At 66.1% G+C, this 25,606-nt stretch overlaps 1 protein-coding gene across 2 annotated transcripts in view; it reads right to left on the reverse strand.

Moving 5' to 3' along the window:
• The window catches only part of SLC12A7 (solute carrier family 12 member 7), a 35,429-nt gene extending 18,163 nt beyond the window's left edge, over positions 1-17,266 (reverse strand). For both annotated transcript variants that reach the window (XM_045565707.1, XM_045565708.1), the window contains exons 1-7: positions 17,097-17,266; positions 5,404-5,498; positions 4,929-5,051; positions 3,912-4,058; positions 2,852-2,906; positions 1,576-1,706; positions 728-969 (exon numbers count right to left, since the gene is read on the reverse strand). In XM_045565707.1, the coding sequence (XP_045421663.1) occupies positions 728-969; positions 1,576-1,706; positions 2,852-2,906; positions 3,912-4,058; positions 4,929-5,051; positions 5,404-5,498; positions 17,097-17,220 (917 nt within the window). In that variant the 5' untranslated portion in view covers positions 17,221-17,266. The remainder of the gene's footprint in view (positions 1-727; positions 970-1,575; positions 1,707-2,851; positions 2,907-3,911; positions 4,059-4,928; positions 5,052-5,403; positions 5,499-17,096) is intronic.
• Between the last annotated feature and the right edge of the window lie 8,340 nt (positions 17,267-25,606).

The raw sequence follows: 25,606 nt of genomic DNA on the forward strand, positions 1-25,606 counted from the left end.
CGGCACACTTATCTGACGTAAGAACGGCCCAAGCGCGCGGTGCTGCGCCCCATTCGTAAGTTAAACTTGGCCGCAGTGCAGGAAAGGACAGTCTGGCAGGGCTCCAGGCCAACCCTGTCTCAGCCATCCCCAGGGGTCTCGGAATGCGCCCCTCGGTAAGGGGGTGCCCATCCTGCCCTATGAACAGGCTCTTACGCTATTAGGGGCTGCTCCGCCTCCCCATTTTGGGGCACCTAATGCAGGTAAACAAGGCTGCTCCCTCGGTGGGGGGCTCCACGGGGGACCGCATGACGCAGGAGGTGGAGAGTCCCCACCTGGCCCGGCCGAGGCCAGACCCCTCCTCAGCCCTGCCCTGGGCTGGGCCACCCGACAGCCTGCGCTCCGCTCAGTCAGGGACCCCAGGACACCTCCCCCAACCGCCCTTCTAGGAGGACAAGAGAAGAGGCCACCAGGGGCTGTGAGGGTGAAGGGGGGCCCACCCAGGACGAGCTCCACGCTGCTGCCCCCTACGGCCGCAGGGCTCCTGCCCTCGCAGATTTGGCCAGACGTAGCCGCGAGGGCACCTGGACCCACCTCACCCGCGGTCACACCTGCGGGAGCCTGGGAGCGAGGGTCCCCCAGGTTCACACCATACCTGCTCCCGGGAGGCAGGATGGCACCTGCGGGGCTGGACCCCGGTGCAGGCGCGAGCCATGACGCAGAGGCCCCAGGACGGCCCAGGACTTACGGGGTGTCCGGGGGGTCGAAGGCTGTCTTGATGACGCCGGCGTAGATGGCCAGGATGGACAGCACCACACAGGCCAGGAACACCAGGGCCAGCTTGTTCACGTACTTGACGCCCACGAAGACCACCACGGCCATGAGCGCCAGCGTGCAGGTGCCATACACACGCATGTTGTGCAGCATGGCCGCCGCCTCCCCGGCCGCTGCCTCTGCCTGGAAGATGGCCGCGCCGGGCGAGATGTAGGTCTGCGGGAGGGCGGGGGGGCGTCAGGGCACCGCCAGAGCCGGCCTGCCCCGAGGACCCGAGCCCCCAACCCACTGGCAGGTTCCAGAACCTTCTCAGGCCACACAGCTGACTCCAGCAGCCCAGGGTGCCGGGAACTGGGTTTGGCAGGGGAGGGGGAGCGGAAGGACCGAGGATGAGGGTCCCACGGCCTCGCAGGTCCCGAGAGCAGGAAAGGGACTTGGGAACTCTCATGGTGACCAGCGTGGCCGGCCCGCGTTCCTGGACAGCTGGGACACCCGCTGGCAAGTGCCTTGCTGGGCCATGAGCCCCGTGCAGCACACGGATAAATCACGCGGGGAACATGGCAGGCCCGGTGTCCTGGGGAGGGACCGTCTCCAAGCCCAGGCCCGGCCCAGACCGTGGCCCAGACGTCCAGGGAGCCGGCAGCCCATGCTCAGCCGGGGGCACGAGGGCGCCTGAGTGGCCCACATGGTGCTGCATGGACACTGCCCGGCGGCTTCTGCACGGACCAACGCCGAGGAGGGGAGGCGGCCAGCTGCGGGAGCCCGGCACGCAGGGCGTCCAGAGTGGGGCCCAGCCAGGGAAGCACCCGTACCACCACTTACCAAAAATATCTCAATGGTCCCCAGAATGTACATGGCTCCCGCGAAGGTCGTGCCCAGGTAGAAGCAGAGGCCGACGGCGCCTCCAAACTCCGGCCCCAGCGCCCGGGAAATCATGTAGTAGGAGCCGCCGGCTGTAGCGCAAACAGCAGGAGACAGATGGCGGGTTAGGGACACGCTGCTTACCGCGAATTCAGACGTCGTGGAGCAGAGCTCACGGTGCACGGAGCACTGCCCGCCGTCCCTCCCACGCCTGGACATCCACAGGAGGCGCGTGGCTCATGGGCTGCCACGAGACTGCAGCAGCTCCGAGCTGGTGGTTTTCTCGTGGAAACTATGACCAAGGATGGGGACTAAAAGCTGCTGTCACAGTGTGGCATGAAGCCCCCAGGCAGCTCCTCTGAAAGGTCTGCGTGTTTTAGCGTCAGACCCACCCCCAGTTCTGCTAACGGCTGTTTTTAAAAAAAGGCAAAAGAGAAACGACCCAGGCTGTTTAGGATTGTTTGGCGTGTTCCACGTCACACTTAAAGGGTCCTCTTTGCGCAGTGGAGGCCCACGGCCCCGCAGTCTGTCTGCCTGGCTGACACTGCGCCTGGACGGGGACTGAGGGCTCGACCACCCGGGAATGTCTGGGTCGCAAAGGGCACCAGTGTGCAGAGAAGCCAGGGGAGACCAGACCCCCGGGCAGCCCCACCCGGCCCCACGGAGCAGGAGGCCACTGCAGGCTGCTCATGGGAAGATTCAGAACCCAGAGGAAGTGCAAGCTCGGAATAAATGCCGGCCCTGCATCCAGAGATCAAAGGTATAAATTAAGACTGGGAAAAAACCTCCCAGGGCATTCACTGAAAACCCCACTCCAACGAGAACTCCCCATCCACGGCCGCCCCCGAGCCTGCGGCCAGCCCTGCGGGCCCAGCCTGTGGCAGCGCGGCCCACTGGTTAGGGAAGTCCCGCTGCACCTTCGCCTTCGGGGGCTCCAGGGAACAGGCACCAGAGCCCAGGGACACCAGCGCCCGTCCCGCGTGCCGGGGAGGCAGCGCTGTCCAGACAGGTGGGCACAGGTGTGTCCCCCGGGGGCCGTCGGGGACAGGGGCTGTTTTCCCCATTGTGAGGAACACGGTGCCCTAGCACCACCCACGGGTACAGGGCTAATGTCAAGGTCACTGTCCTCACGGAAGTGGAGTCGGAATCTACTGCACACCTGGCGCAGTTACCGCGCCCTGAAAAGAGGATTCCTCTGAGACATCTGGAGTGCTGCGCGGCGACGGGACCCCCTTACCTGGGACCACGCCGTTGGTGGCGATCGCGCTCATGGAAATGGCGGTCAGCAGCGTCTGCAAAGACAGGCCGCAGGCGTAGGAGCGGGAGCTTTCCAGGGGCTCACCCGCCACAGGTGCTCCGACGGGGACAGGTCTGTGGCCGGCCCCCCAACCCCCACGCCACACCACGCCACGCCACACCACGCCACGCCACACCACGCACTCCCAGGCTCTGATCCCGGGAGTCGCTGGGCAACAGGGCAGGGAAGTCCGGAGCGCCAGGAGCATGGCTCCCTGGAAACTTCCCTTCGGTGCTCAGCCCACAGAGCTGCCCGGAAACATCAGACTCGAACCCAAAAGACTGGCTCAGTCCCCTCCCCTGTCCACGTGCCTGCCCTAGGAAACGGAGGCCCATCTAGGTGAGCTCCTCCTGGGGGTACAGGGGGACCTCGCCCAGTGCCCGCCGCCCGTGGGGCACAGGGACACCCTCTGGGCGCCCACCTCCTGGTGCACCGCAGGGCTGCCCTGTCTGTGGGGACCAGAAGGCCCCTCGCTACCCAGGATAATCAAAACAACTAAATTCTGCTCCTCCACACAAGAACAAAGGGAAAAGGCTGGGCAAGGACAGGAGCTCTGGGGACAGCGGGGTGAGCCAGGCCCGGGGGGCAGCTCTGGCAGGTCCTAGCTGGCTGTGGCGCCCGGCCTGTGGCTGACCTGGGTCCCCGTCTCCACCACAGCCCCCTGCAAATGCCGGGGTCGTCCCAGCTGGAAGGAGGCCTTGCCGTGCTCAGGCCCACAGAGCGGTGGGGGCTGCGCCCAGGCGAGCACTCAGCCGCCAGCGCTGAGACGCCTCTGCACAAGCAGGTGGGCAAGACTCGCGGGACAGGTCAGTAACCAGACGGGCCGCGGGGCCGGTCCCCCCTGCGCTGTACCCGGTTCTGGCGGAGGAGATGGCTCTTTGGGAAGAGCAGGCCCTGGACAGCTGTGGCTCTCGGGATAAAGGTGGCCCTGCTGTCCCTACTGTCCAGCTGCCGCTGTCCCCACGCAAGGACATGGCCTGGGGCCTCTGGGGACACTCACGCAGGAGCAGCACACGGCCACGATGAGGAAGGACTCCAGGATGCCGGCGGCCCCCACGATCCAGGTCAGGCGCAGGAAGAGGATGACACCCAGGATGTTCTGGAGGCAGGGCAGGTACACGCCGATGAACGTGCCCATGCGCGGGGTCTGCAAGGGAGAAGGCGTGTCCCGGGGGCTCCAGACCGCGCCCCGCAAAGAGCTGCACAGAAAGCCACAGGGACAGGAGAGGACAAGGAGGGTCCCCTGGGGCCATGGGGCAGCCGCTCAGCTCTGAGACTGTGGCAGCCACCACGTCCCCAGACAGCACTGGGGACCCCCAGCACCCAGAGGCTTCCCACCTGCAGACCCCAAGTTCTGTTCCCACCCACCCGGGAGGCCACGTGCCGGGTGTTGTGTGTTCCTGGACAGGCAATGAGGGTGACAGGATGGAGAACAGAGGCAGGGATGGGCAGCAGAGCTGCGCGGCTGCAAGGCAGGGGCCAGGCGCCTGCAGAGGGCACGGCAGTACCCGGGTGGGGACAGAGGTGGTACCTGGGCGGGGGCGGGGGCGGTACCCGGGCAGGGGGCGGTACCTGAGTGGGGGCGGTACCTGGGCAGGGGGCGGTATCCGGGCGGGGGCGGTACCCGAGGGGGGGCGGTACCTGGGCGGGGGCGGTACCTGGGCAGGGGTAGTGCCTAGGTGGGGGTGGGGACGGGGGCGGTACCTGGGCAGGGGGCGGTACCTGGGCAGGGGTAGTACCTAGGTGGAGGTGGGGACGGGTGCGGTACCTGGGCGGGGGGCGGTACCTGGGCAGCGGTAGTACCTGGGTGGGGGTGGGAGGGCGGTACCTGGGCGGGGGCGGTACCCGGGCAGGGGTAGTACCTGGGTGCGGGTGGGGGCGGGGGCGGTACCTGGGCGGGGGCGGTACCCGGGCAGGGGTAGTACCTGGGTGCGGGTGGGGGCGGGGGCGGTACCCGGGCAGGGGTAGTACCTGGGTGCGGGTGGGGACAGGGGCGGTACCCGGGCGGGGGCGGTACCTGGGCGGCGCGCCGCCGGCTGTCCTCTGCCTGCTCGTGCTCCACCACGCCCTGGCTCAGGTTGGTGTAGGTGGCCAGCTTGTTGAGCAGCGAGGACACCATGGGGTTGCTGTCCATCTCCTCCTGTGCGGGGGCCGCAGTCACAGGGGTCGTGCACGCGCCCCCCTCCCCCACGTGCGCCGGGCCCCGCCCTGCCCTGGAGCCCCACGAGCCCCCACCCCGCTCTCAGGCTCTGCACTGGGTCCCCCGAGGCCTGGGCGCCTATGCGGCAGGTCAGAGGTCAGGACCACCGGCCCAGGGAGGGCACCTCCGACCAGGGAGCCCCTGGCGAGGCCTCCCCGCGTGGCGGTGCGAGAGTGGGCTCCCCTGAGGCCCTCGGGACGCGGACGGTCCCCTGCCCGGGACCCCGTGCTGCGGCCTCACCTTCCACACTGGGCCACCGCCCCGCGCACCTTCTTAGAGAAGACAAAACTACCTCAAAAAGGGCCATGTTCTTCCCTTCAAGGAAACTCTCTCTCTCCACCTCGACATTGTTCACAAACGGGATGTTTTCTCTGGGGCTCCCGTCTCCTGCCGGGGGAAGGACGGTCTGGGGTCAGCGTAGGCAACCGAACGAAGCAGATGGCACACGAGGGCGCGGGTGGGGGCGGCCCTGGGACCCCGTCTGCCACCAGCCGGTCACCTCTGGTCCTCAGCTCAGGGGACACGTGTTTATCCGCAAGTTCTCCTCCCCCCACACCACGACCCAGAGGACGCCGGGTGCCCGGGCGCTCACGCCGCCTTTTAGAACGAAGCCCCGGAAGCTGCTCGGCCCCGGGGGCACCGGCCAGCAGGGAGGCCCTCGGCCTTGAAAACCTCTCAAGTTGGACAAAATCACTCTCAAACGTCAGGCCACGCCTGCCAGGCCTGGCCGCTTAATCCGCCACTTTCTGACGGAAACAGGCTCTTCTGCTCCGTCCCACGGGGACGACGCCCACAGCACCCAGCGCTTGTGGCCCCCCGGGTAGATGACACCTCTTTCCTGCGATGCCACCAGGCTGAGCCCTGCGCTGGGAGGGACGTGGGGGGGGGCAGGGCCAGGGCCGCAGGGGCAGGTGGGGCAGAGGCCCCTGGGCCCGGACAGCTGCGGGCGCTGAGCCACACGGCAGTGCCACAGTGGGAACTGGCCACGACGCCAAGTAGTAATGCGAGGTACCCGCAAGCCACCGTGTTACTCACTTAAGAAAACAAAACAAGATGGCAGGGTGGCGATGGATGGCGGCTGAGCTCACTCAGTGAGGTACGACAGGGGAGGGGGGCAGGCGCACCTGCCAGGTGACCAGGTGACCCGCCAGTGCCAGCCAAGGTGGGTGGACGGCATCTGCCCCGGACGTCAGGTCCCTCCCCAGAACACAGAGCCCCGGACTGACCGCACCTGAGGACACTCTCCAGACGCCTGCCCAGGGCCCCCCGAAACCACGCAGGTGATCAGAAAGGGAAAGTCTGAGAATCTGCACAGCCAGGAGGAGCCTGCAGAGACGCGACAACCAAATGTCACGTGGACCCCACGTCCTGCCACAGAAAAGGGCAGGAACAACGCTGAAACCCTGGCAGTCTGGGCCGGGCACACGGCCGTAGTCCCCGCACTCGGGGAGGCTGAGGCGGGAGGACCACTTGAGCCGGGAGTTAGAGGCTGCAGTGAGCTGTGATCACACCGCGGCACCCCGGAGTGGGCAACAGAGACAGACCCCATCAAAAAAAAAAAAAAGGAAGAAAGAAAAATCCTCGCAGAGTCGAGAGCCGTGGACAGTGAGACCCCAGGGCAGCCCCTTAGTGGGGACAGACGCCAGCCAGGAGCGGCAGTACAGGCCCCACGGCCGGAGCCCTCTGCCTGCTCCGTCCTCGCTCACATGGCGGGAGCTGTGGGCCCCACCTTGGGCTGGGGGGGGAACAGCCTGCTGAGCGCTCTCCCCAGAGAGACCCCTGCGTGCGGTGGGACGGGGCCCTGGCAACGGCCACCTGCTTCCTTCCCTCGAGGCTTCAGGAAAGTGCCGGCAGCCTATCTGCTCCCGAAGCACCTCGCGACGGCGAGCGCCAGGCCTGTCCACCCTCAGAGGCCGTGGCCCCCCAGGGCCTGTGCCACCCTGGGTGTGCCTGGATGACCGAGTGTCTGGTCAGCAGGCCCAGCCAGCCTCGCGCCTCACGGGGCCCTCGGAAAGCTCTCCACAGACACCCCGAGCAGATGCCGCAGCTCAAGACCTCCAGGCTCTGGAGGGTGCGTGGCGGGGGTGCCGAGCCGTCCTCCTCTGCCGGTGCAGACTGTGGGGGCCTGCTCTGGCCTGGAGAACTGGCCAGGAGACTTGTGTTTTCCACCTTTTGCTTTCATGACCAAAAAGGATCCAGTGTCAGCAGAGTGCACAGACGTTCCGTGCACCCCCAGGAGCACTGGGCTGTCCGGCCGAGGCTGGTGCGTGTCCACCGCAGCTGCCGGCCGCCTCCCCGAGACACGGCAGGCACAGCCCCCACCAGAGCCCATGGGGTTTAGTTTCTCTCTGATGTGACTTGGCCTGGGCAAGGAGACACGCGTTTGCTGCGTTTGGACACGCGTGCCCTGCCTCACTGGGCCCCACCAACACTGCCACCGGGAACCAGCCCCTCTTCTTCCCTCCAGGACCCTCAGCCGCACAGGCAACCTCTGGCCTTTGCCTCAGCCTGGTTTCTCCCGCATCTCATTGTGCCTGTAAAGCGCAGACTCCACCCCTGCTGTCAGCACGGGGCTGTGACTCCTCCAGCCAAGCCCACACCAGGGCTGTCCCCTCTCCAGGAGGGAAGGTGAGCTGCAGGTGCACTGCGTGAGCTGCAGGTGAGCTATGAACTGCAGGTGAGCTGTGTGAGCTGCAGGTGTACTGCATGGCCTGCAGGTGTGCTGCATGGGCTGCAGGTGAGTTGTGAGCCGCAGGTGAGCTGTGAGCTGCAGGTGAGGTGCGTGAAGCAGCAGGTGAGCTGCGTGAGCTGCAGGTGAGCTGTGAGCTGGGAGCTGTGGGTGAGCTGTCAGCTGCAGATGAGCTGCATGAGCTGCAGGTGAGCTGGGAGCTGGGCGCTGTGGGTGAGCTGTGTGAGCTGCGGGTACACTGCATGAGCTGCAGATGAACTGTGAGCTGCAGGTGAGGGGCGTGAAGCTGCAGGTGTGCTGCATGAGTTGCAGGTGAGCTGTGAGCTGCAGGTGCACTGCGTGAGCTGCAGGTGAGCTGTGAGCTGCAGGTACGCTGCGTGAGCTGTGTGCGGCTGCAGGTGTACATCGCAAGTATCCTTCTGGCAGCGGGGAGAGGATGGCTCCTCTGACCACAGACCAGACAAACAGGTGGGGGGTCTGGAATTCAGCTGAGGTCGCCCAGCTCATGGGCAAGGCCCCGCAGGCAGACCCCAGGCCTGCCGTCCTGCCCATGACTGTCGGCCATGACGCGGTCCAGGCATGGAAAGCGTTGGCCATGACGTGGTCCAGGCGTGCAAAGCGCCGGCCACGACGCAGCCCAGGCGTGGAAAGTGCTCCCCAGGCAGCGTCCCTGAGCAGGCAGGCCCCCGAGCCCTGGTCAGATTACAGCGCCTGCATCAGCCGCCTGTCTCTGGGCACAGCCTCCTCCCTCCCGGGCTGGCCCTCAGATGTCCAGGCCATTCCCGCAAATGGCTGCAGAGGAGGAGCGGAGGGAGGCGGCCGAGCCAGGCAGGGCCATGAGCTGGCACCAGGGTCCGGCAGCCGTCCTGCCTGCAAGGGGGGGGTCTGCCCCGCCCACCAGCACGTAAGGCCTGCAGCAGGTCGCCAGGGGCTGTCTGCGCTCCAGGTCTGGGGGCAGAGGACAAACCGCTGGCGGGTGGAGGTGGCCGTACTCCCAGGAGCCACTTGGGGATGCCCCCCACCTGCAGGCCCCCCATGGGGCCCAGGAGCGCCCCATAAAGCCACTGCCTGGAGTCAGTTTGTTTGATGTGGAATAAACTTCCAAGCCTGTGAAGGTCGACCAATGACCCGGGACCCTTGTCCTGACCTCCACACTTCGCAGCTGTGTGCACCCTAAAATCCAGCACCCTAGCAAATCAAAGCAAGTGGGGTCCCCAGGAGGCACGAGCTGACGAGAAGAGACCGTGCTTGTGACAGCAGGTTCTGGCCTCAACAGTAACACATTCTTGGAGAAAACAGAGGGACACTGAGCGAAAGCCGCCCACGGCCCAGACAGCCACTCTGCGGCTGAGGCAGGTCCACTGCACTGTCACGGGACGGGGTGCAGGGAAAGGGGTGTGCCCTGGGAACGCACCTGCCCGGGGGAGGAAGCAGCGGGAGCCCACGGAGGCGGAAGGCGGGGCCCCCACCCCCAGGGCTCCCGTCCCGCGCCAGTTGCCCACAGGCTGCCCTCCTGGGCCCCTCCTGCCCCCACCAAGAAGATGCCTGTTGTTCTAGGCTGATGTTGTGCTCAGGTGGTGTCTGTCCTGGGCCCGTGGGAGGGGGCTGCAGAGGTGGAGGCACCGTCGCCCCAGTGCTGGGGTCCCGACACACCACGTGACACTGGTGGCACTTACTCCTCCACGAGGCTGCTCCTCGGGGACAAGGTCCAGGTGTGGGGGGGGAGCAGCAGACGCTGCCCTGAACAGGGAGGCCCAGGGCACCGCAGGCCAGAGCCCACCTGCACAGGTGAGTCCGCCCACTGCCCACCCTGGCAGGACCGCGATGCCCCCCCCCCACCCCCCCCCACCCCCCGTCGCCCACCGGCCCCGCGGTGCAGAGAAGCTCAGATTCTCTTGGGAACACGGAACAGATACGGGGACCTTGCAGGGGTGGCCAGGCGAGGCTTCCAGACGCCGCGGGACCAACGGCCGAGCGCTGCGTGGGGAAACAGGCCCGGGCGGGACCCCAGGGCTGGCGACTCCTGGGCTCATCACCACCCAGCGGGCCGGTGCCCACAGCCTGTGCAGAGACGCCACCACCAGCAGGCCACCAGCACCGCCGTCCCCTCTGCTCCCAGGACACGGTCGGCACCGCCACAGACAGACGCCGGGAACGGGGAGCAGGCCACGGTCAGACACGCAGGCGAGCACACGGACCACACACAACAGACTCACATGTGTGCACACACATGCATGTGCACGTACACTTGCATGTGCACATGCACACACGGACGTGCTCTTACACATACACATGTTCCCACATACCTCACATGCAATGGTCACACGCACACATATGCACACACGTGCATTCCTACGTGCCCAAGCATGTACACCCTCACATATGCACGCTCTCACATACACATCTACAGTCACATAAATAAGCACACATGCTCACACACACACAGTACACGCACACGTGCACACACCCCCACGGCACACACACCTGCAGCGAGTCCCAGGGGTTACAGCCCCCAGACCGTGAGCCCCCACGGGGGGCTGCCCAGTCCCCAGGCCTGATGGGGACCACAGCTCTGCAAGCTTCACAGTCTGGTTCTGGGACTTTCCATCCAGCGGACACGCCCCCTCGTGGGAAGGCGGCCTCTGGTGACCTCGCTTCCCGACACCCCCTGCGTCACGTGCTGCTCACTGGGCCTGGTCCAGCCTCTCCCTCCGCGGAGGCCAGAGCGGCCGTCTGAGCCTGCAGGGGCCGGGGGTGGCAACGGGAGGGCCGTGGTGCCCTCCCCGAGCACGAGGCTCAGACCCAGGGCCGCCCTCTGGGGGCAGAGCGGGAGGGAGGGAGGTGGAGGGGCCCGGCCTGTGCCGCCCCCGGCACCCGTGGGCCCTCCCCGGGGAGGCTCCCGTTACAGGCCTGTCTGGGCTGCGGCTCTCTGCTAAGTGGGGGGGCCGGGAGCAGCCTGGCGCCCTTCCCTCCCCGGCGAGGGTCGGAGTCTCTGAGCCTCCCTGAGAGCCCAGGCCCGACCCGCCGGCGCCAAAGACCTGAGGACGGGGCCAAAGAGACAGGAGGTCACGGCTCCCGGGACAGGCCGGCTCCTGGCCGGGAAACGGCAGAGAGAACAGGCAGGATCGCCTTACCGGCCTCCCCAGAGCCTCCCTGCCGGCCAGGACTCGGGCGGCCACGTGGTGTGGCACCGCCAACCCCTGGGGGCTCCAGGCTGCGACGGCACACTGGCAAGCTCGCGGGCCTGCATGCGCGTGGACGCCGTGGCCAGCCTCGGCCTGGGACTCAGCGCTCTGGCCACTCGGAGCAGCCAGCAGGGGAGCCACGCAGGGGGCGGGGCCTGGGAGACTCGCTCTCCGGACCCCAGGACCCCCCAGTGCCGAGTGAGTCACGCGAGGGCTTGTGGGGGCTCTGCCTGAGAACACCCCACAACACAGGAAACTGCGAAGCAGCCCAACCCCCCACGATTCAGGAACGACACTCTCCTCCCCACAATTGTTTTCTCAAAAAGAAACCACCCAAGGAGAAAGAGGAAACTGCCCCTGGAGTGGTGGGCGCGGGGCACAGTCCTGCGGTCACCCTCCAACCCAAAGGGCCCCCGCCCAGGCCCGCTCACCAGCACTCGGGGCCGGAGGCCCTGGGACCCGAGAGGGGCCGGCAGCCATGGACGGGGAGCCGGGCAGCCTCCTGGCTCAGAGCTGTATCTGCACAGCCCAGACCTCCACTCTGAACAGGGAGTTTCCCCCTTTCTATACAGGAAAGGTATTAACCCTCTGCGCTCCGCTCCCGCCCCCCACACCTCCCCAGCACGGAGGAGGGCCCGGCCCTGCCAGAGCCCCGATGCCCCCAGCCCCGGCCTGGCCTGGGAGACCCACTGCTGACGCCGCCAGCCCCGGCCCCGCCGAGCTCCGACACCCGGGGGTGGCAGCCTCTTCTCTCTGGAGGCCCAGGCAGGCACCACACTCCCCAGGCAGCTGTCACCCCGAAATGACTCCAGGAGCCACTGCCAGACACGCTCAGGCTAACAGGGGAAGTCGCCAGCACCGCCCAGGAGAACAGCAGTTAATGCTTCACCCTGAACATCGACCTTTGCCCCCGAGGCTGGGGCTACAGCGCTGCTCACAAGAGAGACCCATCATTCCAACCCCGAGCCCCTCGGAACCCCCAGCAGCCCCCAGCGGAGGCACTGAGGCACCCCTCCGACACCAGCCCCGAGGACAGCAGCCTGGGGAGGTGTCCAGGGTCCCTCGTCCCCCATGCGGGAGCCTGGGCCTGTCCAGAGTCCCTGTTCAGGTCCAGGGAGCGGCTCGGGGGGCAACCCCAAGTCAAAGGGGCAGAGCCCCTGCCAGAGGTGATTCTGCGGCCCCCACCGCCCGGCGGGAGGGAGGGAGGACAGCCCCCCACGCACCCCCAGGGCCGAACACCACAGACTCCTCTGGCCACTCGGGCCACAATCTGCTGAGCTCTGTGACGTTTCCTGAGCCCCAGTAGGGAAGATCCCTGGCCACCCAGCTCCGCACCCAGGACAAAGCGTCGGCCCTCTTGGGACACGCCTTGCCAGGGCCACCCAGACCCCAGGGGAGGCCGAGCTGGCCTCGCAGCTGAGCAGAGGACACGCAGGGCCAAGTGCATGAAGGAAAACCCCCCGAAATCCAGCTGCACCCCACCCACTGAGAGGAAGGGCCCCCAGTGACTCCCAGGCCCTTGTATGCGTGTGCAAACGTGTGCGTGAGAACGTGGCCCTTGCCACTGAGCCTTGCCACTGGGCTGCTGCGCCTGCCGCCCCAGCCTGGGTGCAACGCCCACAACAGTCCTCAGACCAGACGGAGCACAAGGCGCTGGGATGTAGGCCCCCAGGAGCCACGGGCACAGAGAGGTGGGCCGACGGGCTGGGAACACACAGCAGGTGCCACTCACCTCGGAGCCCTGTGGCACCTCCCACCTCCCACGGTTCCCTGCTAAGTGATGCGCCTCCCCAGAGCCCAGCCGGGCGCACACGAGGCCCCACTCTGCCAGGCTCTGCCCAGCCAGCGCCAGGCTGCCTTTCCCATCAAGTTCCCCGTGGCCAGCTCAGTGCCCCGTGGCCGCAGGCCCTGACTCATCGCCGGCAGGCCCCTCAGGGGGTCAGGTGACCCCACAGGCCGGCATCTCACGCCCTCCCAGGAGTGGCACTTGGGGGAGGCCGACTGCCAGTCCTGGTCCCCACCAGGGAGTGACTCACACCAATTCCTGCTCAGACCTGGCCCCCACAGCCTCCAAGCCCCCCCGGAGCGTCCCCCCTGCCCCCCACTCTGCCAGCGCCGCTGTCCCGGCCGTCCGCGTGCTGCCCTGGCGTCCCTGTCTCAGCGGCTGCCTGTCTCCCACAGGACTCACCCATCGCTCGCCGGGTGCTGGGTCCTTCCTGTGCCCCAGACGAGGGCCGGTTCCCTTCACAGGTGCCCCGGGCCCCTGAGGAACACGGCCTGGGCAGATGACCCTTGGAAGGTCACCTTCTACTGCGTATCACAGCCGTGGTGACGGGGCCCCTCAGGGTGCTGCTGTCCACACCCAGCCCTCGGGGACCCTCCCGTGGCCAGCCCAGAGCCCCCCCTGAGCGCAGGGGCGGCCCCCACACCGAGGTCAGGAAGCTGCGGACCTTCCCAGGAGAGGAAGCCGAGGACCCGCGTCCAGGAGGCAGCGGCCCCGGACACTGAGCACAGGCCCAGAGCTGGGGACACACTTGGACCCAGGACAAGGCCACGCTGGGGGGAGACGCCCAGCCACGCATCAGACACCAGGCACCCCAACGCTGTGACCCTCTCCCCCTGTGTAAGCACCAAGTGCACACACATGGACACACACCGTGCACACACACACCGTGCACACACACACGCACACACACATGGGCTCAGCGAGACGACCTAACACGCCTCACCACGTGACTCCTGGGGGCCTCTTGCCTGGGGACAGTCTGGGGCTCCAGAGAGCTCAGACGGGCCTGAACTTCCTGCAGCCGACTCGTGTGCACTTCCCGTGTGCTCTGGTCTTAAAAAGGGAATGTGATTCACCACATGCGTGTTTTGCAAGCTCTGCCCCCCACACTCAACAGCGATCTCCGAGAGCAACAAGCAGGACCCCCAACCCGACACGGTGCTGCTCTGCTCCCCCCGGGCCCGCCCCCGTCCTTCCTGCCCGGCCCTCCCGCGTCCGTGCGGCGCATCCTCCTGAGACCCGAGCTGGGGGCTGCGGCCTCCGCCCTCGCTCAGCGGGACCCGGCCTGGAAGCTTCGTACTCCGCTCCCCTTTTGAGTCCCCATGTCCCAAAGACGACCCCAGGACTGGCTGGGCCAGTGTGCGTCACCTCCCACCAGCAGCAGCAGCCCCAGGACGGCGCGGAGCACGGTCCACTGCCTGGCCTGCACCCAACACCCCCACGTGACCACCTCAGTCGGCGTGTCGGGGACAGAGGGCGGCAAGACCCCTGGTGACCAGCGGGAGCCCAGCGAGAGTATAAGGTTGCAGCAGGCCCCGAGGAGGCTGCGGGACGGCCCCGTCCAGCTGCGGGATGGCCCCAGGAGGGACCAGCCTCATCAGGGCAGAGACCAAGGGCTGCCCAGGCAGGGATCCCACCTTCAGGCACCCGCCCGCTCTCCGAGGGCGCCTGCGGAAGAAGCTCCTTCTGGAGGGCGGGGCAGCTGGGCCTGCGGGGGCCTCACTGGGGGTCACAATGCCAGCGGCCTCCCCACCCCGCACACACCCTGCCACGGCCTCCCAGCGTCCCCAGGCCTCCGGTTGCACCCGCACAGCCTGGGGAGGAAGAGGGTGGGCTCCCCCAGCTACAAACCCGCCCCCTGTAAAGTCGGAAACAAGGGTCCTGCCCCCAGCACAGCTTCCTCCCCGTCCCCTGCTCTCCGGGAAACACTCCCACCAAGACACTGAATTCACACGTCCTTGTCACTTCAAGACAAGGCGTTTCACATCAGGATAAAAGGAAGAGAAAATGTTCTGTCCTGCATACGCAGGCGTGCCCCTCCCTGCAGGCTCTGGGCAGAGACAGCCAAGGGCCGGCTGCTGTCAGCTCTGGGGGTCCCGGGTCCAGAAGGGTCCTGGCCACCAGGCTGGGCCGGCCGATCCTTGCTGCTGGGCTGCTCTGGGTCAGACCGGGTGGTCCAAGCGGGAGCACCCACCCCACCTCACCTGGCACCCCACACTCTGGGTGCCCCGAGTCCCGCTGCTCCGTCGGCTGGGGTGGCCTAGGAAGCCCGACTTCCACGACAGCATGGTGCTCCGGGGAGCACCTCGCACCACTGGAGCCACCCAGAAACCCCAAGGCTTCCAAGGACACTTCAGGGGGTCCGAAACGGAGTCAGTGCCGGTGACTTCGTGGTCAGGTAGGTTTAGACACTGACCCGTGACTCACACAACAGGCGTCTGGAAGGGGCTCCGGCCTGGCTTTTCCGGCTGCTGCAGGACGTTCCCACAAAAAACAGAGTGCGGCTTGGCTCCTTCCCCAGCTCGGCCCCTCCCACAGCCCTGAGCACCAGCTGGGGGCCGGGGGCTCAGGCTGAGAGTCAGGACAGTCCAGTGGATCCCGAAGGAAGCAGCACACCCGCCCAAAACCGCACGCAGGTCATGGACACAGGCAAGACACCACAGTCCCGGGTGCAAGCTCTGTGCCCGCTCGGCCAAACCGCACTCGTCGGCTCAGACGGTAAAAGGTGCTCACAGGTGCGCCTTCTCTTCCACCGAGATCCTGCGGGCAGGAGACTCCTGGCAAGGCCGCAGCAGGAGCTGAGATATGCCACAGGCAGCCGGGGGCTGGCTGGAGACCCCGGCCCACCACCTGCTGAGCCAAAGGGGGCACGGCTTGACGGCGACAGGGACAAAAAAAGGAGACAGAAATCACCCCTGACTTACATGCAAGTAACACACAAAGTTAGAAAGCGTACACGGCCGGCCAGACACCCACGCGGGAAGGCGACCAAGGCACCTTCTGGGAGCCCGGCGTGTGGTCCGAGGCCACTGAGGCTGCTCCCGCAGAAAGGCCCTGCCACGGTGGGTCCACTGACGCTCAGAGTCCCCCAGGCTGCCGAGGGGAGACACCAGCTCAGACTCCATGCGAGGCGCATGCCAGTCCTGGCCAGGACTAAGACATGCCACGTTCCCACCATGCAGGGAGCGGAGCCGGCCCCTCACCCACGGAGGGAGGTGCGCAGGACCCTCACAACCCCACCAGGCCTCAGCCGGTGCCCCCAGGGCAGTTCCTAATCTGTGTCCGCAGGCTCCCAAAGCTGCCCGGAGGGGGCGCCTGGCCTCTCCTGCCTGGGCAGGGGCCACAAAGGGGCCGAGGCCCCAGGACCTGTCCTGGAGGGACCTGTCCTGGAGGGACCTGCCCCTGGAGCAGGGGTCATGACGTCCACAGCATGAGACCGGGCACATTCGGGGAGTGGCAGCCGCAATGTGGGGGCCGGACAGACTCCTCTCACCGCAGACAACTGGGAAGGAAGGACCTGTCTGCCCCCGACTGCTGGAGGGGAGCTGAGACCCGGAGAACACGCAGTGTCCCCGCGGTGACCACCAGCAGCAGGGAAGCCGGTGTGGAGCCAGGACAGAGGAACAGGCTGGGGGTTCCCTCCCCAGCCCCCTCCCCAGAGGAAGCGCAAGTGCCAGAGACCTCCAGATCCCAAGAACAGGGGTTCCTGGGGCACAGCCTGAGCAAGGCTCCCTGCTGCGGACCCCACAGGGGCCTGTCCAAGGTCAGCTGGAGGCAGAACTGGACCTCAGCCAGGGCCTATCTGGCTGGCCGCCCTTGCCCCGTGGCGCAAAGGCCAGCCCCGAGGAAGCAGGAAGGCACCAGCTCACGGAAGCCACTGGCGAGATCTCTCTCGCTACCCGGGCAACCGGGCGGGCTTCTCTGGGCGGGCGGGGAGGAGGCCCGGGCCACAGCTGCCGCCCGCCGTCCACACGGGCTCCCGCTGTCCCACCCCGCCTCGAGCGCGCAAAGGCGGCCGGGTGACCCCTCCTGAGCCCGTGCGGGGCACCCGCCCAGGCAAGGGCTGGCAAGGAGCGTCCGGGCCCCCGGCTAACTTGGGGAAGGGGCTCTGGGGGCGGCGGGGGCGGCGGGAGGAGCGCAGGGGGGCGTGAGCGCAAGGCGGGCGGAGCAGCTCCCACCCCACCCCCGGGCCGGCCTCCCGCCCCGTCACCTCTCCCGGCCCCTCCCGGGCCGCCCCTGCCCTTCCCGGGCCGCCCGGCCCGCGGGCCACGCGGGAGGGGCCCGGCCGCGGCCTTTGTCCGGCGGGCAGGTGCGGCCGCGCTCACCCGGGCTGGGGCCGACGGGCTCGGGGCCCTCGGGGGGGCCCGGCGCCTCCGTCCGCTCGGCCGCCTCGTCCCCGGCGCCGTCGGCGCGCGCCTCCACGGGCACCACGGTGAAGTTGGTGGGCATGGCCGCGCGCTCCGCCCGCTCCGGCCCGGCTCTGGCCGCTCCCGCCGCCGCCGCCGCCGGACTTGGGCGCAGGGGCGGGGTCCGGCCGCCTCGCCCCGCCCCGCCCGGGCCACGTGACCTCACCTGCCCGCCCCCGCGGGCCCAGGAAAAGTTTGCCGGCGGCGGGCGAGGCGACTTCGCGCAGGTTCCCCCGCGCCCGCAGGAGCACCTGGAACCCCGCACGCGGGGCCTCCTCGGCCGGCGCCCCCAGCCCGCAGCCTCGCCCCTGCGCAGAGCCGCGACCCCCGCCCCTTTCCGCACGGTCCGCGCCCCTCCCAGTCCTCACTCCTCCCGCAGTCGGCACCGCGCGCCCCCCGCCCCCGGCAGTGCCGCGCCCGCCCCGCACCGCGCGCCGCCCCCCACAGTCCGCCCACTGGCCTGCGGGCTCGGGATTCCCAGGTGGTCCCGGCTCAACCGGCCTGGCCAGGGAAGGTCTTCGGGCGGGAGCCAGGTTCGCCTGAGGGACGGCTCCTCTGGGGCTTGGTCACCAACTCAGTGCGCCCAGGGAAGCCACCAGGCTTTGTGACAGGCCCCACCAAGCACTGGCCTTGTCCCTGACAGCACCTACTCCATTTTTCAACAAAAACTGGGAACAGCCAAATGTCCATCAATAGGGGATTGGGCTTAAAAGTCACGGCACATAAGTGCAATGAATCACCCCAAAACTGTTTTACAGCAACCAAGCAGAAATGCAGGTGGTGTGGGCAAAGATGGTCACAGTCTATTGTCACATGGAAACATCAGCATGATCTGACCATGTTTTAAAACTGTGCGTGTCCTTGTAACCCTAAAAGGCAGCTGGGAGGCCAGTGATCCTCTGGGGGCTGAGAGCTGGGTGTGCATTGTTTCCATGTTGACAACCAAGAAGTAAGAAACCAAATCCTGAAAACCTATTTCCAGTGAGAGGCCCAGAACACTCTGGAGTGGCCTGGGTTTCTGGCCTCTGCCCCACGGGCTCTGCTGGTTAGACACTGAAGGCCTGGACCCCTGTGGACTGTCCCCCCTCCGGCACCAGCCCTCTGCAGAGGCAGGAGCAGCTGGCCTGGGCTCACACGCCCACCCCTTCCGCCAACGGCAGGTCCGGGAGGCCAGGGCCGCCCACAGCTCCCTGCCAGATGCCTCTCCCGGCTGGTCAAGATAGAAGGTGGGAAACTGCCACCTCCCCAAAAGGTAAAACAGTGTCCAGGCGTCCTCCCTGGGGGAACTGGCTTTGTTGAAAAGATCTGGGGGTGGGGATAGAAGTTCCACTGGGGTCTGTGACATGGTTTGTTCCCTGGGGTCTGGGCAAACCCTGTCCTCAACAGCGGAGTCTGCAAACGCACGGCTGGCTGGCAGGGCAGAGCCCGAGGAGCCGGCACAGAGCTCCCGGGAAGGATCAGGGCCCCTGACGGTGACAAGCAGCAGAACTGCGTACTGGTGTGGTCCCGTTGTAGCTCCCCTGCGCATCCGGAAGGCCCTCAGGGGAGGAGGCTGCCAGCCACCTGCTGACCCCAGTCCTCAGAGAGACTGGGCCAGGTCAAACCCTTCACTCCACAGAGAGGGAGACGAGGCCCAGGGGTCCCTTCTCAGGGATTACAAAACCCAGCTGTGGCTAGGACCACACACTGTGGCCACAGCAAGGCTGTCTCTCATTTAAATTGTAGACCTCGCACGGGTCTGGCGCAGGGGCAGCGCTGCTGTTTGGTCTTGGTCTTTTGAGTCATTACAAGGTGCACACCCCGTAACCCCCCACGGCCAAGACCCAGAAGCGGCCACCTGGAGCCACGTCTCAGCCCCTCCCAGCCCCCAGAAGTGACCTGTCCTGACAAGCACATCCCTTGCTTGTGGCTTTCTCCTGAGCACCTTCTCACGCGCTGGCTCAGTGGTTACATGCCACTGTGTGTCCTTTAGTTCTCTCTCCCTGCGGCCGCCGCCTCCACCTTCCGCCCCTTCCTGTCCTCACATTGCACCTGCTGCACATCCTGGCCGGCTTCCAGGCCTCCATTTCCCTGGAAGTGGGCGTCTGGAGTCAGGCGCCTGCCGGGTCCAGGCTCAGGCCCTGCGGCAGGGCCGGGGCTGTGGTCTCAGTGGGGGTCACACACTGTCTGGGGGTGGCAGGCTGCGGTGGCAGGCTGGGGCCGTGCTGTCTCATGGGGCTCACGCACTGGGGTGGCCCTTTTTGTCAGAGCCATTGGTGCTCAATCTCTAGGTAAGTGGATTCCTGGGGCTTGCAGAATCGGGACTTTCTAAGCATCATTTGTCATGAATCCATTGCAATAATTTTCCAGGAAGGCTCATCCCTGTCTGCTTGGCCTCGGTACAGTTCCCGTAGGAAAGGCAGGGATGTGCCAGCTTCTCCCTCATCTAGCAGCTTTCCTGATAATGAATCAGACCTGCATCTTGCTCTGCACATATTTATAAACTCATGGATTCAAACGTTTCTGGTGGGTTTCATCATCCTAGCTTCGCCGGACGGAGCCTTGTCCTTTGATGAAGTCCTGGTGGTTGGATGCCACTGGCCACGTGTCAGGCACAGCCGGGGGACCCCCGCAGTGGGTGCTGGTTGCTGTGTGTAGATTCTCAAACCAGGCCCTGAGCTCTGCACCTGGGAGGGAGTTTCCGACTGATGGACGGGCTGCTGCTGTGCCAGCGTCCGAGTCCAGAGGAATGAGGTTGTGTCACCCATCCTTCCTGCAGGGGTGGCCGGGAGGGCGCCTACCTCTGCCAGTCACAGATGGGGCCTGTGGACATCTCAGTGCTGTGGTGCTCAGAGCCGGGTGTGTTCATGGCTCCTCTGTTCTGCCCATGGTGGGGGAGGTTTTACCTTCTCCCCGAACCCTGGGTCCCTGGGTCGGCGGCACTTCTGCCCCCCTGCGAGGGCGGGGCCGGGTGGCCATCTGACGTGCCTGTCTGATCTTCCTGGGCCGGGCACCTGCTGTCTGGGTCCCACACGGGTGCACCTCTTGGGCCGCAGCACACACGGGGTGTCTGGGGGGAGGCCCCAGGTCCAGGAAGGGGGTGCTTGGAGGAGGCCGGGCCAGGGAGCCCACAACCACTTCCCACCAGAAAGCTGCCGCCTTTAGCCTGGCGGAGCCCGGCACCTGCTCAGGTGTGCACACCTGTCCCGGGAATGGTAACCACAGCGGGTGCTGCCCAAGACGCTGCTCTGACCCGAGGGCCAAGCCCACTGGGAGAGTCCGTGGTGGGGCGAAGCCTTGGTTACCCAAAGCTAGTTATTTGTAAAAATAAATAAGTGTGGAAACTTTTTTGTTCTTAAAAAAATAACTTTAGTTTTGGGTAACCAGGCAGGACGGGTGTGAGCACAGCAGGGGACACGTCAGGAGGCTGTGGCTGCCCTGCAGGGCCGGGACTCTCCCCTGTCAGGGCTGGGGAGAATTCCACCCATGGCCAGCTTGTCCCTCAGCCCCGCCTCTGCCACCCCGGAGAGGCTCCCAGCAGGCCTGTGGCAGAGGACCCTGCCCCGCCCGGCCCCTCCCCAGGCTCCCAGGCTGCGGGGCAGGCGTGTCCCTCTCTGAAGAGGCGGTCACTGCCCTGAGGGTCTATCCTGCTTCTGGGATTCTGCAGAACAATGCCTGGCTCTTCAAGAATGTCCTTGTCACCAGAGAACAGGCAAGCACACAAGCAGCCCCAAATCTGCATCCCCAGCTTCCTCAGGGTGCCTGGGCCGAGCGCTGGCCCCGGTGTCTGGGCCTCCAAGGGGTCCCGTGTCCCTGGGTCACAGGCAGCGCCCGGGGTGAGAAGTTCTAGCAGGGTGGAGACTGGCGGGCAGGTGCAGCCCCCACCACAGAGCTCCTCAGTGACCTCCGCAGCGACACTAAGAGAATTAGAACTGAGTGGCCAAGGGGGTTTTACAATCCTTGAATTTACAGACACTGGCCCCGGTGCAAACCCCCCTGGGAGATTCCACCCCTCCCTTGAGGGGCTCTGGGATGTTGATACCGGCCCGGCCAGCTGTCCTTCCCTCAAGCTGTTATCGTGTAAGGTCGTTCAGAATTTTGTGCCAATGTTCTGACCTCACTGTTGTGACATTCACGAACCACACAACACACCCAGGGCTTCTTATTTCCTTTGAAGTCTGAGGCATCCAAACACCGGTTTCCCCGAGCTCTTGTTCCGCCTGCACAAGTAACTTCTTTTCAAATAAATCTTGGACAAAGGTTTGCTGCCATCTTGGGGGGGGGAACAGGCCATTCCAGAGTCCAAGTGGGCTCAGAACCTTCAACGTGGCAGTCAGACACCAGGCCCTTCGGAGATGGGCAGAGCCTGGGACCCCTCAGAGGCACGGCATCGTGTGGCCAAACCTCCCTGAGAAGCTGTGAAGCCGAGTCTGGGGGACGTGGCACACAGCCTGCGGCCCCCAGGGATCAGCCAGGGCTGCCTCAGAGCAGCACCCGGGACCAGCTCAGAGCCCCGGAGCCCAGGACAGGCAAGGGGCAGGCTGGGCAGGGCCTGCCTGCGGGTGAGGCCCTGGGCTGAGTGGGCTCGCACTCTGGTGGTCTCCAGGGGTCGGGGTCTAGCCTTGGAGTGGGTTCCTGCCAGGCCGCAAGGGAGCAGCTGGGCTGTGGGTAGGCCTGAGTCCCTTCAACAGAGAGGTTAAGAAGATGCCACGTGGAAAAACCTTTCCGTAAAATCTGAGAACATCACAAAGACCTTCCGTCCAGACAGGCCCAACAGAATTCTTGGTGGCAGCAATGCCTTCAAGAGGCAGCTGCAGGCTGGGCGCGGTGGCTCACACCTGTGATCCCAGCACTCTGGGAGGCCGAGGAAGGAGGATCGCTTGAGCTCTGGAGTTGGAGACCAGCCTGAGCAAGAGTGAGACCCCATCTTTACTAAAAATAGAAAAATTAGCCGGGCATGGCGGCGCATGCCTGTCGTCCCAGCTACTCGGGAGGCTGAGGGAGGAGGATCGCTTGAGCCCAGGAGTTTGAGGTTGCTGTGAGCGAGGCTGACACCACAGCACTCTAGCCCAGGCTACAGAGTGAGACTCTGTCTCAAAAAAAAAAAAAGAGGCAGCCGCAGTCACACCAGAGAAACGTTCTGGGAAAGTAGCTGTGACCCCAGACAACGGGACCTGGAGCAGCTCCTGGCCACATGGGAGGGCCAGACAAAGCCGTTCTTGGGCACGTTTCCCACCTGTAGGGGATGGGGGACTGCCTCCCACCAGGAAGGAGGAAGGTGGAGGCCAGAGAGGGCCGGTCTAGTCTCCTGCGGCCTGAAAGTCAGTCTGGGAAAACCCGGGCAGCGCTGAGCAACTCGCTCGCCATGCGGACCTGCAGCCCTGGAGGTGGCCAGGCAGTCTGCCGGTGCTGCTCCCAGGGAGGTGAAGGGGAGGGGCTCGCCGGAACGCTATCTGCCAAAAGCAGAGGGCTCTCCGATCCCCACCCAGCACAGGGGCAGGACCCAGGCTGCCTGCACCCACTCTGCACCCACTCGCAGCCCTGGCAGGCCCAGGGCCCTGGGCGGGGCCAATAAGCACCAATTGTTTTAATTTTGAAAAACAAGATAAGCAGCCTGCACAATTACCAGTGATAACAGTCCAGCCTCCCCAGAAGGAATGTTCTGGCTGCAGTGGGGGGAGGGGAGAGGCTTTCTGTGACCGCTGGAGACAGCAGGACCCCCCCCCCTCGCTTTCCTGAAACCACAGTCTGATACCTGAACGCTGGATCTGTGACAACACAGAACGTCCTCCAGGTGCTGGACACACACGGGAGGTCAGAGACCCCGAGAGCTCCGGGAACGCGCGCTCTAACCATCGTGCTCCAGAATCCCCGGCAGCAGCGGGAGAGGCAGGACTGCAACCCGCCCCTCGTATTTACAGCAAGCGGCTGGCCGGCGGGATCCCAGAAGGCCAAGGCCGGCCGTGCTGTCGCCACCTCCTCCCAGACCCGCTTCTTGGGGACAGTTTTCAACTCTCGCCCCCTGGGCGACTGGGCTGGGCCTGGACACCTGTGGGCACTTGCGGGCTTGGCCAGCACCACTGCAGGTGACGATGACCCTGCAGTGCCCAGACGCCCTGAGGGCGGTTGGCTCCCGGGAGCTTCTCGCGAGCTTATCTCTGCTCCGGGGACACAGAGTTCTGATCCCCTGGAAAGGTCTGAGGCTGCCCGGTGGCCACATGGCCTCTCCACCAGCTCCCGTCCATCCGCTCAGGGCAACAGCGTCTCAAGACATGCCAGGGCCACTGGGCTTCCAGCCTCGTGCCTCAGCCCCGCACCCACTGGGCCACCTTGGCCAGCCCTGGGGGCTCCCCACCCACCTCCACCCAGGCAGGAGGTGTCCCGGAGGCTGTGTTTCAGGGTGCCGGCCAGGGGCACACCCAGCAGGTGGACAAGATGGGGCCAGCCTCAGTGTCCTAGGGTGGGCAGGCTGGGGACAGGAGTGTCCAGCTGTGGGCTCTGGGCCTCTGATCTCCCTCCAGGCCCCCGGCTCCCCACGGCTGCCCCATCCTCCCGCAGAGCAGCCCGTCCTGGCTGAAGGCGCAGAGCTCTGCCCCGAGAAGGCCCCTCGGGCCCCATGACCTGTCACAGAGGCAACTCCAGGACTCCTGCCCAGCAGACAGGGCCTGGCCGACACCGGCCGGGTTCCTGCTTCACCCCGAGGGTGTGGTGGATCCCTCAGGGCAGAGGGGAGCTCACCCCACCCTGCAGGACCCCCTGGCAGAGCCGCTTGGGCACCTCAGCCAGCAGGAGCACAGGCTCAGTCGGGGGCCCAGACTGACACTAGAACGGAGGCTGCAGAATCCCCTCACGGGCTCAGAACGCACTTATGAGGGAAAAACTGACAAAGTGGACGTCATCAAAACCGCGTGCTTCTGGCAGGACACAGACCACGGGGCACGACGGTGGTCCCCCCTACTGGGGAGGCCGAGGCGGGAGGATCGCGCGAGCCCAGGAGGCTGCCGTGAGCTGTGATGACGCCATTGCACTCCCACCTGCGTGACAGAGAGAGACCCTGTCTCCATGAAACAAATATTAATAATTACACGCTTCTCTTTTCCAGAGATTCTCTTAATAGTGGAAACGCCACCCCAAGTGCTGCGTGGAACCAACCCAGGCCTGTGTCTGGGAGCGAGGACCAGCCAAGCAGGGACACAGGGCCAAGGCGTGAGCAGACACTGGGCAGAGATGCCGCCGCTGCCGGGGGAGGCCCCGTGGGCAGTGACAGGGTCACCTGTGACCCACCGGACGGCCACAGCTGCAGACCAGCCCGCGGCAAGCATGGTGCAGTGCAAGGACCCACTTCTGCATTGCCGGGGCTACGACGTACACGGCCACTGAGTGCCCTGCAAAACTAAAGACACCTTTGTCACCACCCAGAAATGCCACTGGCGGCCTGGACAGGAAGAACCACCTTCCCAGCCACAGAGCAACGGCCCTGGCCGCGAGCCTCAGTGGGCCCCACGCCGCAGGGAAGCCCTGCCTCACACGGCGGGACCCCTCGAGGACAGGATGGCTTGTGGGCCAAGGGGAGGCCAGTGTGACTGTCCCCGTGAAGTGCAGGGGCACAACCAGCGGCTGGACCCAGGACGGGCAGCAGCGCCCTGGGTGGCTGTGCTTCCACCTGCAGGGGCTGCGGGGCACAGGTGCGCCCAGCGTGCGCCAGGTGAGCGTTCACGGTGGTCGGCAGCTCCCTGGGCGGCGGCCCCTGCTCGGGGAGAGAGAACAGGCCTGGCGCAGGGCAGAGCCCCCCCCTCCGCCGGCAGGACCCCCGCGGCCACCGCGCCAGGGCGCCCTACACATCGTGACAGGGAAGCAACGGTCACCCTCACCCCGGTTCCTGTCACCCTCCTCCCTCCCGCAGGCCCCGGGTGTTCCCGCCACAGCCGGTGCCAGCCAGGAGCACGCGGGCGCTGAGTCGCCGGCCCCGGAAGAGCCCTGTCTGCCGGTGCGGTCCCCAGACCACAGGCCCTGTCCCCAAGGCCTGGACTTTGCCGTGGCATTCCCGGCAGTCGGCGGAGGGTCCCCAGACAATGGTCCGTTCGACCCAGGGGGTATTTGGCCCTGAAGGAGGCCTCACGGGGTGACAGGAGCCGCGTCCAGTGGCCCTGAAGTAGCTCACAGCCCCGGCCCCTCTTGCTGGTCTCCCCCCAACACGGGGATGGTCACCCTAACACCCTCCAGGTGCCAGACGTGACTCTGAGCCGTTCCATGAAGAACCCACTGATGGTGAATGGAGGACCCCCGTCTGCAAGACTGAGGCCCACCTTGTGGCCGAGGCTGAGGGCGGGGCTGGCACATGAGGACGAGTGGGAGCCCCAGGGCTGTGGTGCCGGCCCCTCCCTGGGACGTGAGCCCAGTGCCTGTCCCAGCTGTGCCCGGGCCCCGGGGGTGGGTGCCAGATGCACACC

The sequence above is a fragment of the Lemur catta genome, chromosome 12 (genome assembly GCF_020740605.2).
Source record: "Lemur catta isolate mLemCat1 chromosome 12, mLemCat1.pri, whole genome shotgun sequence".
In the NCBI taxonomy this organism is placed as follows: domain Eukaryota; kingdom Metazoa; phylum Chordata; class Mammalia; order Primates; family Lemuridae; genus Lemur; species Lemur catta.